Raw genomic sequence first — 14084 nt, 5'->3', positions numbered from 1 at the left:
AGGAGCAGTCCAGAACTAAGTGACACACCATTAGAAAATGCTCATTTCTGGGGTCATGGGAAGTTTGCCATTCCTGGGGATGACCCATGATGATTCCTGGATCCTGATGCTAATTTAACATTTCCTCAAGCTCCTGCTTAAATCCTTCTGGTGGCTATATTGGTTAAAATTGGATTTCTGTTGAGTTATAGAGGACTCAAAATAAGTATGACTTTAACCACACAGTTTATTTCTCTTGTGTAAACACATTTGGCAGTAAGCAGTCAGGACTGACAGGGTATCTCCCCTCATTCATTAGGGCCTCAGGCTCCTCTGTCTTGTCACTCTTATCATCCCCAGCATGTGGCTTTACCTCAAAGTCCAAGTGAGCTCCTTGAGTTCTATCCATTCAATCTGTACTTCAGTGGTGGGAAGAACATTTCAATGTAGCACATAAACCTTTTGATTCCATTCTTTTGGTCCAGTACTTTGTAGGGGATTCTACTTCACTATCAGGGAAGCTGGTTTACATAGTTGTTTGTTCAGACGGCTATGTTCCCGGCTAAGAATCAGGGAATTTATCAGTAATTTCTGTAAGGGGAGAATGCACACTAGTGGTAAACAACAGTTTGCTACAGTGACCTCATCACATTCTGAATTCCTTGTTCATTGTGTCTTCCTCCTTATAATGCAAATGTTTAAAAATGGCAGGTGTCTTCTCCAGCACCGGGCATAGACTGACATATATTTTAGGCACTTTATCAACAAGAGACTAGTTTTTATTGTCTGGTGAAAATGTGAAAGTGGCTTAAAAATAAGTATGACTACGTTTCCTCTAAGAAATGTGCTTGAAAATTTGTGTAAAACACAAAATTTTATGTTTAAATCTTACTTCTCTGAATATAATAGGGCATTTCCAAAAAGAGAGAGGAGAAAAAAGGAACTTGGAAAATTTAGAGGACTATTTTGAAACACAGGTGAAATATAAAGCCAAAAATAAAGTGGGCTGGGAGAGAAAAAGAACTGTTAAGACAAAAAAGCATTGGCAGTTAAAGAATCATAAAACCCTCATAAAAACCAAACTCAATCCTCAATTTTAAACGAGAATGAAAATTTCAAAAGAAGTCACCAGGTCAAATTGCAGCAGGGACATTATGAACAAGTATCTGAAATATAGCATAATGGTTAAGAACTGGGATTAGAATTAATCAATTCTGGCTCTTCCTGTTACTAGCCCTGTTAACTCCACCATTTAAATCTCTGAACTAAAATTTTCTTACCTAAAAAATATTCTTTCAGAACTTTTATAATCAGAAAACGAGAATATGTGCAAACTAACACAGGATCTAATTCAAAGAAATGCTCTGTTGTAGTGATACCATTCTCATGATATATAAGATTGTTTTCCCTTTTCTAAGAAAAAAGCACTAATTCAAAATAAAATCTATTTTGAAAAGTGAGGCTTTTTTCCTTTGCTTTCTTCTCCTGTAAGCAATTATATGGCTCTAGGGATGGCATATATAAAGTTCTAGGTTTTATAATATATATAAAATGATCCCATCCACAAATTTATAATTTTAGCTATTAAAATTCATTTATGGCATTACTTGTTATAATCAATTTATTTCATAAATTTAATAAAATAAAAAAATCGGTCTCCTATTAAGGCAATTTGTACTTATGATACCCAATTTTTCAGCTAACAGAGAAAGCATGATATAGCAATTGACATCAGTAAACTTTTTTTTTTTTTTTGGTGGTACTGGGGATTGCCTTGCACATGCTAGCCAAGCTCTCTACCACTGAGTTACACCTTCAACCCTTAAAAAAATTTTTTTTGGGGGTGGTACCAGGAGTTGAACATAGGGATGCCTTACCATGAGCTACATCCCTAGTGCTTTTTGAAAAACTTGAGACAGGGTTTCACTAGGTTGCTTATAGCCTTGCTAAGTTGCCAAGGCTGACCTGCAATCCTCCTGCCATAGCCTCCTGAGCCACTAGAATTATAGGTGTGCACCACCATGCTCAGCATGTATTAGTCTTAGATGCTGGTTGTTGCTTATTCTCTCAAGAGTGAGTAAATTCCACCCCAAACTCTGGCTTTACTACTTTGCAGGAGTTGAAATTTCTGGCTACATTTGCCTGCTTCTAGACCCACAGCCTAGTTCTAGTTTATAAGTCAGTTATATTTCTGGTTCATGGAAATGCCTATATTGCATTCACACACAGGTGGGTTTTTAATTTTTCTTCTATTCTATCTCCCCCCCGCTCCCCGCCCATTCAAGGCTCCAGAAATAGATATCTTGGTACTCCCCAGGCTAACATTTTAAAGGAAATATTACATGAAAGACCAAAAGAAAAATGGCAATTTGGACCACATAAAGCTCTATGCCCCATGCCTGGTAACAAATCCCAATTAAACAGCAGAGTTCCAATGAATGAAGATGTTGTGTTGTTCTGGGTTAATAAAAGAGCAGATTAGTAGTTCTATTCTGCTTTGTGCTGATTTTTATCTACTTCCCCAAATTTTATAAGATAAAAAGTAATACAGCATTGAGCCTATTTACAAAATGGTGTATTGCCTATATAAAATATATCTCATAAATCACCTTAAGATCCAGTCAGTTTAATATAAAATGTTTTTAATTGTTTTTGAAAACATTTAAAAAACAATTTTGAGCACTTTTAATAAAAAAAGAGAACTGAAATGCTACTGCAATATTCAACTACTGTAGTTTCAGCAGGTACAACAGACAACAAAACACTGGGGAAATTTGACTTTTTTGCACTAAATGAAAACATGAAACAGGGCTTGTTTTTGTTATTTATGGTGTAGTAAAGCACATTGTACTACAAGACTATTATTTGAACCTCAGATGCACTGCACAAAAAAAAAAAACAACACTTTCCTTCTTTTCACTTCAAAAGTCAGTGCTTATTGCAATTATATGCAAAATTATTTACTTCATGAAGTCTTATCATGATAAACAGTATGCAAAATGTTTCCAACATCAAAACAATGAAAATAATCTGAGAAAAGAACATATTCAACAACTAAGCAGAATTAGTAAACATAAAAAAAGTAAATAACTTGTGAATAACTATGCCTGCCTGGTTAACACTGAACCAGTTTCAATACAGCAAAGAAAAAAAAGTGGTTACAGGAATACCTAGTACTGTACAAGATAAGTCAATAACACTCATGCACATTTTGTGATCATGTATTAACATGGTGAAGCAAACTAAACTTAATTCTTCCTGCTGTAATATTCTCATGTAAGAGAATAAAAAATAGAAATATCTCATTGAGATCAATGCACATTGCTACATAAGACAATTTTATCTGTCACTTTGATGACATCTTGTCTTTTCATAATGAAACACATTTAAAAAGTTTAATCTGTGGACTGTATTGGTTGCATTTATCCTAAGAGATGTGCCTACCACAGGTTCAACAAATTTAGTGCAATATATGAACCCCGGAAAGTTTGCTGGACGAATTCAACCAAATTTAAAGAGTTTGCTGCAATACTGTACAGGGGGTTAAAAAATCCTCCAGTCTTTATATTTTTATCAAAAAAGATTTCCATTATTTTTATATTAGTAGGAAGCTAATAATGTAAACAAGGGATTAGAATGGCCTCAAAATCTCCTTTTCAGAATGTCTCATATAGAAAGACTCCCATTATTTGTTAAAAGAAATCACACAGTTTCCTTTGGGTATTGCATACTTTGGTGTGCAGTAGTGCTGTGTCTCAATGTACAGTGAAGAAATAACTAGCATCGAGGAAAAAAAACCTAACAGATCATTAAATCAAGATAACAGCAAACACACACAAATGCCAATAACTAGGACATATCAATATATAAACCTCTGAGCCAACCCTAGCACCATTTATTTATCAAAATATGTTAATACCCTACCTTTCAAATTTATTGAACAATAAAAATCTTATTAAATTAAACCCTTCATCACATGTGTTAAATATTCATTGATTGATTGTAGTCTTCTGATTGGTTTATGAATTAAGGTAAAGAAAAGCTTAGCTAGGTTCAAGATAGCATAGCAGATGGTTTAATGTTAGCTTTAAAAACTTAACGTTAATCTCTTTGAAAGTGATCTTGAAACTCACCTAAATGGAGCTGTCAACTGGTGAGTAGATTTGTGTCAACATGAAATTCATAAATATTATCATAAAACAAAATGGGAGCCATAGAGAGAAACATTTTAAAACAAATCCTGAGTGCTTTGCTTCTTTTGCAATTGTGTTTATCACAATAAATAAATTAGGCATGTAATAAAACATTCCTCTTCTTCAAGTACTGCTATTATCCCCTTTGTTTTATTAGAGATATAAAGATGTGTGGCTTCAGACCTTAGAGGGTGAAATGTTTTTTTTTTTCTCATTTTTAATGTCATCTCCTTCCTGCTTGTTTTTCAAAGAGACCCCATGATCAAATTGCATTATTATATGCAGGAGGAGCAAAGGAGTGAGTCACTAAATTGAGGAAAAAAACCTGATTACTTAAGAATATCATAAGGAAAAAAACTTCAAAATAAATCTTAAATAGAATTTTAATATGTATATGCAGCCATTGTGGTGGGACTAGGAAAATACCCCTACCTCAACTAGCAAATAATAAAACATCAAAGTGTTCTAACATGCTTGTATTTACCCTATTAAATTACAATGTCTGGAGTTATTTGTTTTGTGTGTGTTAGCTCCATATTAAAATCAACATTTTAAAATTGGACTAATGCAAGGTCACAAATATAAATGGCTACTAGTTTTTCCTTTTAAAAAATTTAGTGCAGCTTTAACTTTCCTTAAATTAATACTTATTTCCATTATTTTCTCCTATTTAAGCCCTTCATTGTGGGTATAAATGGTACTGAAGCCCCAGAAAGTCCTACAGAGATTTTTCATCCTACAGTAGCTCTATGCTTCAAGCCTAAATATTTATAATAACCTGAATATTATCCCTGTTTCAAGGAAGACCTTCTTGTCTACAGTTCACCTTAGCTATGATTTCATATCTAAAAGATAATGCCAACAAGAAATAGCCTATACTTAAATGATGGTTTCTTCTAAATTTTGTGCAGATCAACTAATGAATTAAAATGAACTTATACAAAATAAAGATCTAGACTGCTCTTGTAAAAGCTGGATAGCTGATTCTTTACTAGCAAACAATGTGATTAAATGGGGAACATTATAAAATTTAAAACCTAATACTTGTTCTTCTACAGCCTACTGTCTTCAGAAACTTGTTAAGAACCGAGGCAAGTCTAACCATTTCCTACTGAAGAAGAAACCACTTCTGCAGCAAACGCTTTTAAAATGTCACAATTAATAGTAAGTGTTTCTGCTGCGGGAGGCACTTCCATTAAGACAAATACAATACATATGTCTTTAGATACAGTGTGCTACATATTATAAAACACAATTTAACCCAACATTTCAACAGTAGGATGGTCCTTGCTTTCTATCCATTCAAAACCTGATGAAGTCATAGAGTTCATGGATTCACTGCAAATTTGTTGAAATAACGGGTCATTCTTTAATTCTTCCAGTGTAGCTTCATCATCTTGTCCCTGCTGACGACCTGGATCAAACAGTAGATTTGGGTCTAAAGTGTTCAAATCATTGATGCTGCCTGAGAGGTCAGAAGACAACCTGATATCACTAGAGAAATCAGATGCAGTGTTGGTAAGATCAGACGCTACCTGACCTACCAGCTGCTGGTTGGTTTGCAAGCTGTCTCCACTCAACAGGTCTTTAACAGTGCTATTGAAATCTAATTGTTGCTCTCCAATTTCAGATTGTGCTTGATTATCTCCAGGAGAAAAACTGATCTGATCGGTGCTATTACTTTTGGTGAGGTAAGATGGTGTTTGGAATTCATACACAGGAGTGCTGGAATCAATCATATTCTGAGAGCTGGCACTAGGAAAAACAGTGGAAGTTTCCAAAATCTGGGTGAGATTCATCCGGGCTGTGTAATTTGAGGGAAGGTTGTTCATTCCCAAACCTCTCACTGCATCATCATTGTCAGAATCAAGTTTACTCAACAAAACATTGGTTATTTTTTTACTGTTAGTTTGCTTCTGAAGAGCATTTGGGAAGGCTGTCTGCATCATGACTGTTAATGGAACTGACTGACTTCTTTGAGCTATGGTGTTGGCACATGCATCTGTGTGAACATTTGCGAAAACATGAACTTCTGGGGCTACTGGGCTTCCAAAGGGGGTCACATTAGATCGTGGGATATTAGACACTGGATAGAGGGTGCTTCCACTAAGATTACGTTGGCGATGGACAGCAGGGCTCACACTCCGGCATCTGAAGTTGCTGCTGGCAGATGAATTAGTTGCTTTATTATCAAGAGGCGCAGGGACGGCAAAACCTTCCTGTTTGTTGGTGTTATTTACAGTGGCACCTTGATGCTGCACAGGAGAGACAGGAGTCAAACGACCAAAATGAGTATCATGATGTCTGGATTGAGATTGGTAAGACTGTCCAGGCACAGCAAAAGCATGAGGTTTCCTGAAACGATCTTCCACTAGTTCCTGATAGCTTGGGAGAATGCCATGGCCAGAAACTGATGAGTTACCAACCCCACTATACCCATTATTCATCCATTCAAGCTTGGTTTTATCAGGGTGTGTGGCCATGGGTCTTTGCATTGGTTTCACAGGACTGCTTGAGACAATGCTGGCATCATGATATGCCATACTGGAGCTTATTGGGGTGAATGCAAAAGGATTCCTGCATTCAACAGGGCTGGGAGGGACACTACTGCTGCAATTAGAATGTGGAGTACCAATGGGTGTATGTCGGCTACTTCCTAAAGCACTATCCACAGGTGTAGTCTGGGCTAACCTGGAGCAAGGGCTCTCCCGTGATAGACTCTGAGACCCGGCAATCATTTCAGATGTAGGAGTTGGAGTTGGTGTTGGGGTTGGTGTAGGAGTGGGTGTGGGTGTGGGTGTGTGAATTGGAGTGCCATTGCTATGGATTGGATGATAGAAGTGGGTGCTAGAGGCATGAGATGACATGGGAGCTCCCGGAGTTACTGACTGACTCTGAAGGGTCATTCCCAAACAGTTACCATATGAATGTGAATTGTTCATTGACATTTGCTGTTCCATAAGCACCAGTTCTTCCACAATACTATCTTGAGTAAGTTCATCATCAAAAGGAAAGTAGCTTTCATTTGTCTGGGAAACAGAAGGTTCAAACTCTTTCAGTTCGGATTGCAGAGGTAACTGATCTGAAGACTGTGCTTGTATTTGATTCAAAGGAGATTCTTGTATCTGGCTATGTAGCTGCTGGCTATATGCATCCTGTGGCATTCCTTCTAATTCCCAAACGGATTTCTCTAAATCATTGATATCAGAGTGCTCTGGAATTGTCATAACACCAATATCTTGCTGTTCACAGGTGGCAGATATAAATTCAGAATCCTTAGTGACTTGTTGCCATTCATTTGTATTAAAGCTGCCATCTGATTTTGAATCACTGTCCAAGAGAAAGACACTCCCTTCAAGTTTTACTTTTATATCTGGAGACAATGATGGTGTTGTTTGTTGTTCCAAAGCTGAATCACTGGTAATAAGAGCAGAACCCAAGGGTTGATTTTCCACCATGTGTGAATTGATACTGATTGATACCTTGTTAGGAATCTGAGCACCTGCTGTTGAACTTTCTGATTTCCCTGAATGTGGAACCTTTTGGTCCTTCTTAACATTGCCCGTTTTCTGACCTTCTATGCTAATTCCAGGAAGCTGTTCCACAATTGGTTTCTTTACAGGAGGCACCTGGGACTCTTGCAATGTAGAAGATAGTCGTTTTCTTGGACTTCTAGTGCATAATTTTGGGTCTTTATTTATTGAGTCACCATTAGATGGTGAGCTAGTGCTGGTGAAAGTTAGGTTCTGAGTAGCAACTGGAGTGATAGTGCTTTGATTATTGCCTGTCGAAGTGCCTGGCAGAACTTCATTACAGCGACTTTTACATTTGGTCCTCTGGTCACAGACCTTAGTTGCTTTTATTTCAATGACACCTTCATTTGAAGGTTTTTGCACTGCTCCATCTGTATTACTTTTCTGCCCCAAAAGAGCACTAGGTGTTTGGGGAATTTTAGCCCCATCAGAGTTTTCTTGGCACTGTACAGGATGCTCATCTGATGATGTTTCTGGCTCCATTTTGACTTCCACAGCAAATGTTCCCCCAGTGCCACTGGTCCTGGACCCAGGAGACTGAAGAGAAACAACAGAACCATTCTTAATCTGTGGAATGCTCCTTGATTCTTCTGTTGTTCCTGTAGCACTACTGACTGAGGCAGAATGTTTAAGAGGGGCATTACTGTTGCTGGGTGTGAGGGATATAGTTGTCATTTTCACCACATTCAGAGAACTCATGTGTGAAGCGGGTACAACAGCTGTTTTGATGGGACTGCTAGTAAAGAGGACAGTAGTTGGAGAGCGAATGGTGAGTGCACTGCTGTTGGCTGGTTTGGGTAAGATCTGAGGGTAACGGTGTCGGGCAGAACGATCCCCACCAGGACTGGCTGGGACATTCTGAGGAGTCTTTGGTGCCTGTTTAACAGACTGCATGTGCTGAGTGACCACCTGTACGTTGAGGGGAAGAACTTTGCCTTCAGAAGAACTCATAGGACTTGGTGAAGTTACCAATTGCCTGGTCCGCTGGACCTGTGAAAAGATGGGGAAAAAAACAAAACAAAATCAGATTTAACAAGTCCAGGATATAAAGAGTAATTTGTATACCTATATAATATTGAAGCATTTGTTAAATGTTTGTTGAAAAGAAAAACAGTTTGCCTATCAGTAGGGAGTCCTTTTAGATCAGCTGCTAGAAAGACATACATATTTTAAAAGATATAACCATAATGCAATATAGTTATTAAATGATGATACGTAAAACATTAAGATACTGCTCAGTTAACAAGATTAAAAACTTCACCCTTGTTATGAATACTTGCTAAAATAGTGATTTAAAGAAGTTATAAGAAAAGGAGATAAAATCTTGAAACTAGAAACAACTATAAAGTATCTAGTGGAATTTATGCCAAGAAGATGGCTCATTTTGAGGGAGACTATCTTATAAATGGGTGTACCTTGGACATTAGTAACTAGATCACTATGGATAAGATTCCAGACAAAACCACTGGCTACCCAAGTCTGCTCTATAGTAAATAGTAAATACTCCAGGTATTTCATGTTTTAATGACATGACAATGATACTAACAAGAACAACAAAAATAAGATAAAATGTCCCCTAGTAGTAGTACCATCAATAATAACAATGTATCATTTTACTTCAGCAGCATGTACTCTTTTTTTTTTTTTTTTTAAGTGCCTTCACCATCACTGAGACTCTGTCTCTAAACAAAATACAAACAGGACTGGGGATGTGGCTCAGTGGTTAAGTGCCCTTGAGTTCAATCCCTGGTACCCGCCTCCCCCCCCCAAAGTCCCTTCATCATAACCTCAGTTGTGTGAGAAAGGAAAGGAGACTTTTAAGTTATATTTATAGATAAGGAAACAATTTAGAATAATTAAGGGACTTGCCCAACCTCCTACTCCTATATCCAGCAAGCCAGAGACAGGCATATATTAGATTACCATCAATTCACACTACAGTTTTGTTCTGTCTTAATGTGAATAAAAAATCTTGATCCAAAGTTTACAATTACTTTTTTTTGGGTTCAGCCAGGGAAGATACAATTGAAAATAACTCAAGTAGTTATATGCATAGTTTATGTATCTTGGATCTTCACATCTTAGTTTTATAGATCATTTTGTAACCAATTCTGAATGAAAGACAACTGTTAGATGATTAACTTCCCACCAACCCAGAAAGGCTAAACACCACTTAATATTACCGGAATGGGACTAGGGACAGCTGCCACAACGATACCAATGGGTTGAGGAGAAAGAATTGCAGGATTTCCATTAGGAAGATTAGCCACTCCATTGGCTGTCGCGCCTTCTGATTTTTTTGCTGAGGATTCTCCTGGCAAAGGGGATTGTAGTTTCTGTTCTTGCTGCTTTTTCTGGATTTTCCTTTGCAACTGCTGTTTAGCATCAATAGGAGATGGCAAAGTCTTTACTTGTGGCTGAAAGGAATTACTTTCAGCTGTAGGTATAAAAGCAGAAGGCTGGGTAATTCCTTTAATTCCTGAAAATAAACAAAGGAAAGCTAAGTAAATACCCTCCTTTATAAAAGAAAGCTACAACGTGATTTCTTTGAATATGTAGCTATCTACTGGACAATTCAACCACATGAGCAAGTTTTAAGTCAATTTCTTACTTCAGCAGTCAATTTAAGTCAATTTCTTACTACAGCATTAAAGTATTAGACTCCCAAATTTATAAACATTTTTCAATGTGATTTTGAAATCTTAAAAATATGGTTCAACTCAGGTGACAGTTTTAGATAAATCAATAATAACAGATGATTTTAAAAAGTGTACCCATATTATAAATGTGCACAAGTTGAGATAAATGCCAAAATAGCATTTTTACATTTTATCAGATGTCAGTAAATTTTCTTATCTTCTTCTCTATTAGAATGAAATTCATTCATTTTCATAAACATTCAGCTCAAAAGAGGCAACTAATAAATATTTGTTGAAATCATTCCATATCCTAAAAAAATTTTTGTGGGGAAAACAGGCTTTTAAGCCTACAAGAAATTCATAAAAATGGGCACCGCTATTTTAATTGCTACCACATGATTATTCCAGATTAAGAAACAGAATTTCTTAGTAAGACTAAGGTTAAGATATTCTGAAAAGTGTCAGTGAGAAAACTTTTTTTAGTTGTACATGGACACAATATCTTTATTTTTATTTATTTGCTTTTATGCAGTGCTGAGGATTGAACCCAGGGCCTCATGTGTGCGGGGCAAGCACTCTACCACTGAGCTACAACCCCAGCCCAATGAGAAAACTTTTTAATAGTGAGATAAACAGTAAAAAAAAAAAGAGGAAGGAATGGTAAGATACAAATTTTAATAAATTGTGTAATAAAATTAATTTTTTAAAAGCTAATTTCATGTTAAGATAATTAGAAAATAAATTGTGGTTAGTAAAAATAATGGGGAAAAGAAAGGGGAGGAAGTATCTTCTGGAATACTTCCCAGCCCAATTTCTGCTTTTCTTCATTCTAGAAAACAGCAACAACTACTGGGTGGGGTGGAGGGTTAGGGGGGCCAAGAAAAAAGAGAAGAGACTATAACTTTCCCACACACTCACTGGTCAGTAATCCCTCATCTTTACCTCTTTTTATCACATTGTATTGTTTTACTCTTCAAATCCAGCTGCATTGTTTCCTCCTGGCCCCAGAACTCAGCTGGACCCTGCACCCTGGAGAGCCTCTGCTAATGGCTCACAGTTGGGCTGTCTTGATTCTCCTGCCAGGGTGTCTGAACAGGAATGAGTTCCAAGCAGCTGACTTATGAAAGGACATTTGTAACACAACCTGTTCTTAATATGGAGACTATATTTATAAAAAATCAAATTCATAGTCAAAGGACAAGAATTAACTTACCATCAAGAATCTTTAAAAAAATATATAGAACAAAATTTCAAAAGATTTAAAAAATGTTTTGAGTAATGATAAATTGGCAAAGTGAATAGTCTTTCAAGCTAACTGCTTTCAAAGAGAAAACACCTGTCATTTTTAGTACTTTCATTTAAAGAAAAACCTTTATTTACACTTATACCTTAAAAATTCACTCATTCTATTCATTCAACATTTCTTTCAGATTTGTGAATAAAGTGGGAAATAAGAGAGATGCTAATGATTCTTTCCTCCATGATGCCTCCCAACTTTTCATTCTATTGAACCCTTCTTGGTGTTAGTATGGTAGGAAAAAGAGAACAAAAAAACTTGAAGAAGAATAAAGTCTCATTTTGCCAGAAGATAAGAAGGCAGTACGATATAATTGAGTTAACCTGGGCTTTGGAGACAGACAAATCAGGATTCAAATCCTGACCCCACCACTTATCTGCCCACGGATAAGCTACTAACCTCCCTAAGTGTGCTTCCTGATCTAAATATTGTCAATAAAAATCACCTATCTCACAGGACTGCTGAGGGAATTAAATGAGGTAACACAGGTGAGCTATCTATAGCTACAGTGAGCTGCTCAAGCTCTCTCTAGCTTGTGTGTATGAGTGAACAAATTTAAGTAGTACACAGTTTACACAAAGATAGGAAAAATTATGACTAGCTCTTGTAAGAGACTGTTTTGCTAAACTTGGTCCTGAACTATAAAATGAGAGGACAGATTACATGAACATGTACAAACACCTAACACATACTGTAATTCTGGTCAGGATAAATCTACTGTAGAAATACTTACAAGAATCATCTTGGAAAACAAATTTCATATTAACATACTTTCCATATACACAGAAATGATTTTCTAGAGTAATCAGATTTATTCATTCTTCTTTTTTAAAAAATATTTTTTAGTTGTCAATGAACCTTTATTTTATTTATTTGTATGCGGTGCTGAGAATTGAACCCAGTGCCTCATACATGCTAGGCAAACGCTCTACCACTGAGCCACAACCCTACCCCCTATTCATTCTTCTTTAGGTTTATAAGGTATGTCCAAATAAGATATTTCAAAAGTTTCATTGGAACTGATAACTAAAGAAGTGATAATTAGACAGCTATTAATTTAAAAGGCAGTCATTTATTCCAACACTACTTTTAATTCCTCAAATTAGTTGTCAATTCAAAAAACTATTCTTTGAGCTCAAATTCTCATTTGAATGGGTATTTAAAAAATATTGCTCTTGTTACTTTATAGTAATACTTGACACATTTTATTTCTTGTGAAACAAAGTTATCTGTCACAGTGTCCAAAGACCATTTTATTTATAAACTTTCTTCCTGGGATAGGATTCTACCATGTAATTAAAAAATCTTATTTAACTAATATTTAATCCACTAGTTACATACATATATACTTAAAAGTATATGTACATATATTCTTTAAATTTAAAAATAGCAATGAAAAAATTAATAAAATATCTTCAGGGGAATCCAAATAGTTTTATATTACAGCAGATATACAAAACTACAGCAGTAAGTTCTATAATGAAAGAATTTTATTTTATTGACTTAATAAGTCCCTCTGAATTTAGTGTAAAGTGAAGTAAGAAGGAACTCATATAAGTACTAAAAAGATGAAGTTTTCTGGTTAATCTCTACTTTAGCTACCAACTCTAAATACAGTAACACTGCCAGTTTTAGCTTAATAATAATTTCATACCTGCTGGTGCTGCTGCCATTACAGTTAAAGCTGCCATTGACTTGGTGCCTATATAGTGACTTTTTACAAGGAAACGGGCTAATTCCAAGACTGTGTCAAACGGCTGGCTTAACACTTTCTGGGCCCACTCACACACAAGACGGCAAGCAGAAGATATAACTTCCTCATCAATATTTTGAAGCTGCCCAGAAGGTTCAGCTCCTTCCAACTAAACAAAGGCAAAAAGGACAAGTTAACTTTTAAGTAAAGTTTAGAGAAATTAAATTGAAAACATTCAAGACATGTATTTTTATTAGGAGATAAAATCTAAATCTGTTGGGCCAAAGTAACATGAAGTAGCCTATTGGCAGATATAAGAGACCCAAATGTACCAGTGTACAGCAGTCAGCAGTATCTGAATATAACATTTCAAATGGTTGTTAAACATAAACAGACTAACAGATGTTTTAAATCTTTCTAAAAGCTGAAAGTTAGGGATGCCAGTATAACTATGATATATTTTCTCTTATCTTACAACCTACACAAACAAGCACACAAAGTAAATATATATTATTGTCAAATCTACAAACCAGTAACTTTGGGTCTTTGTTTTCCAAAACTTCAAGTTGATATACACTAATATCTTTTAACCACAGTGGGATATTTTTGCTTATTTACTTTGTAAAGAGCACAGTTCCTGGTTCTTGGTTCCATCCAAATGAGGCTTTGAAGAATGCATTTCAATTTTGATATTTCTATATAATTCTACCTTCTCTTTTTGGTGTGTGTGTGTGTGTGTGTGGGGGGGGG

The 14084-nt window shown here is 36.0% G+C and overlaps 1 protein-coding gene across 2 annotated transcripts in view; it reads right to left on the bottom strand.

Annotated features, from left to right (window-relative positions):
• Positions 1-2604: 2604 nt before the first annotated feature.
• Rfx7 (regulatory factor X7) overlaps positions 2605-14084 on the bottom strand; it is a 126905-nt gene continuing 115425 nt past the window's right edge. For both annotated transcript variants that reach the window (XM_015480625.2, XM_048793199.1), the window contains exons 7-9: positions 13296-13503; positions 9889-10184; positions 2605-8695 (exon numbers count right to left, since the gene is read on the bottom strand). In XM_015480625.2, coding sequence (XP_015336111.1) covers positions 5429-8695; positions 9889-10184; positions 13296-13503 — 3771 coding nt within the window. In that variant the 3' untranslated portion in view covers positions 2605-5428. The remainder of the gene's footprint in view (positions 8696-9888; positions 10185-13295; positions 13504-14084) is intronic.

The sequence above is a fragment of the Marmota marmota genome, unplaced genomic scaffold (assembly GCF_001458135.2).
Source record: "Marmota marmota marmota unplaced genomic scaffold, marMar, whole genome shotgun sequence".
Lineage (NCBI taxonomy): Eukaryota > Metazoa > Chordata > Mammalia > Rodentia > Sciuridae > Marmota > Marmota marmota.
Note: the sequence above shows the minus strand (reverse complement) of the source record. Positions and strands in the feature narration are given on the sequence as shown.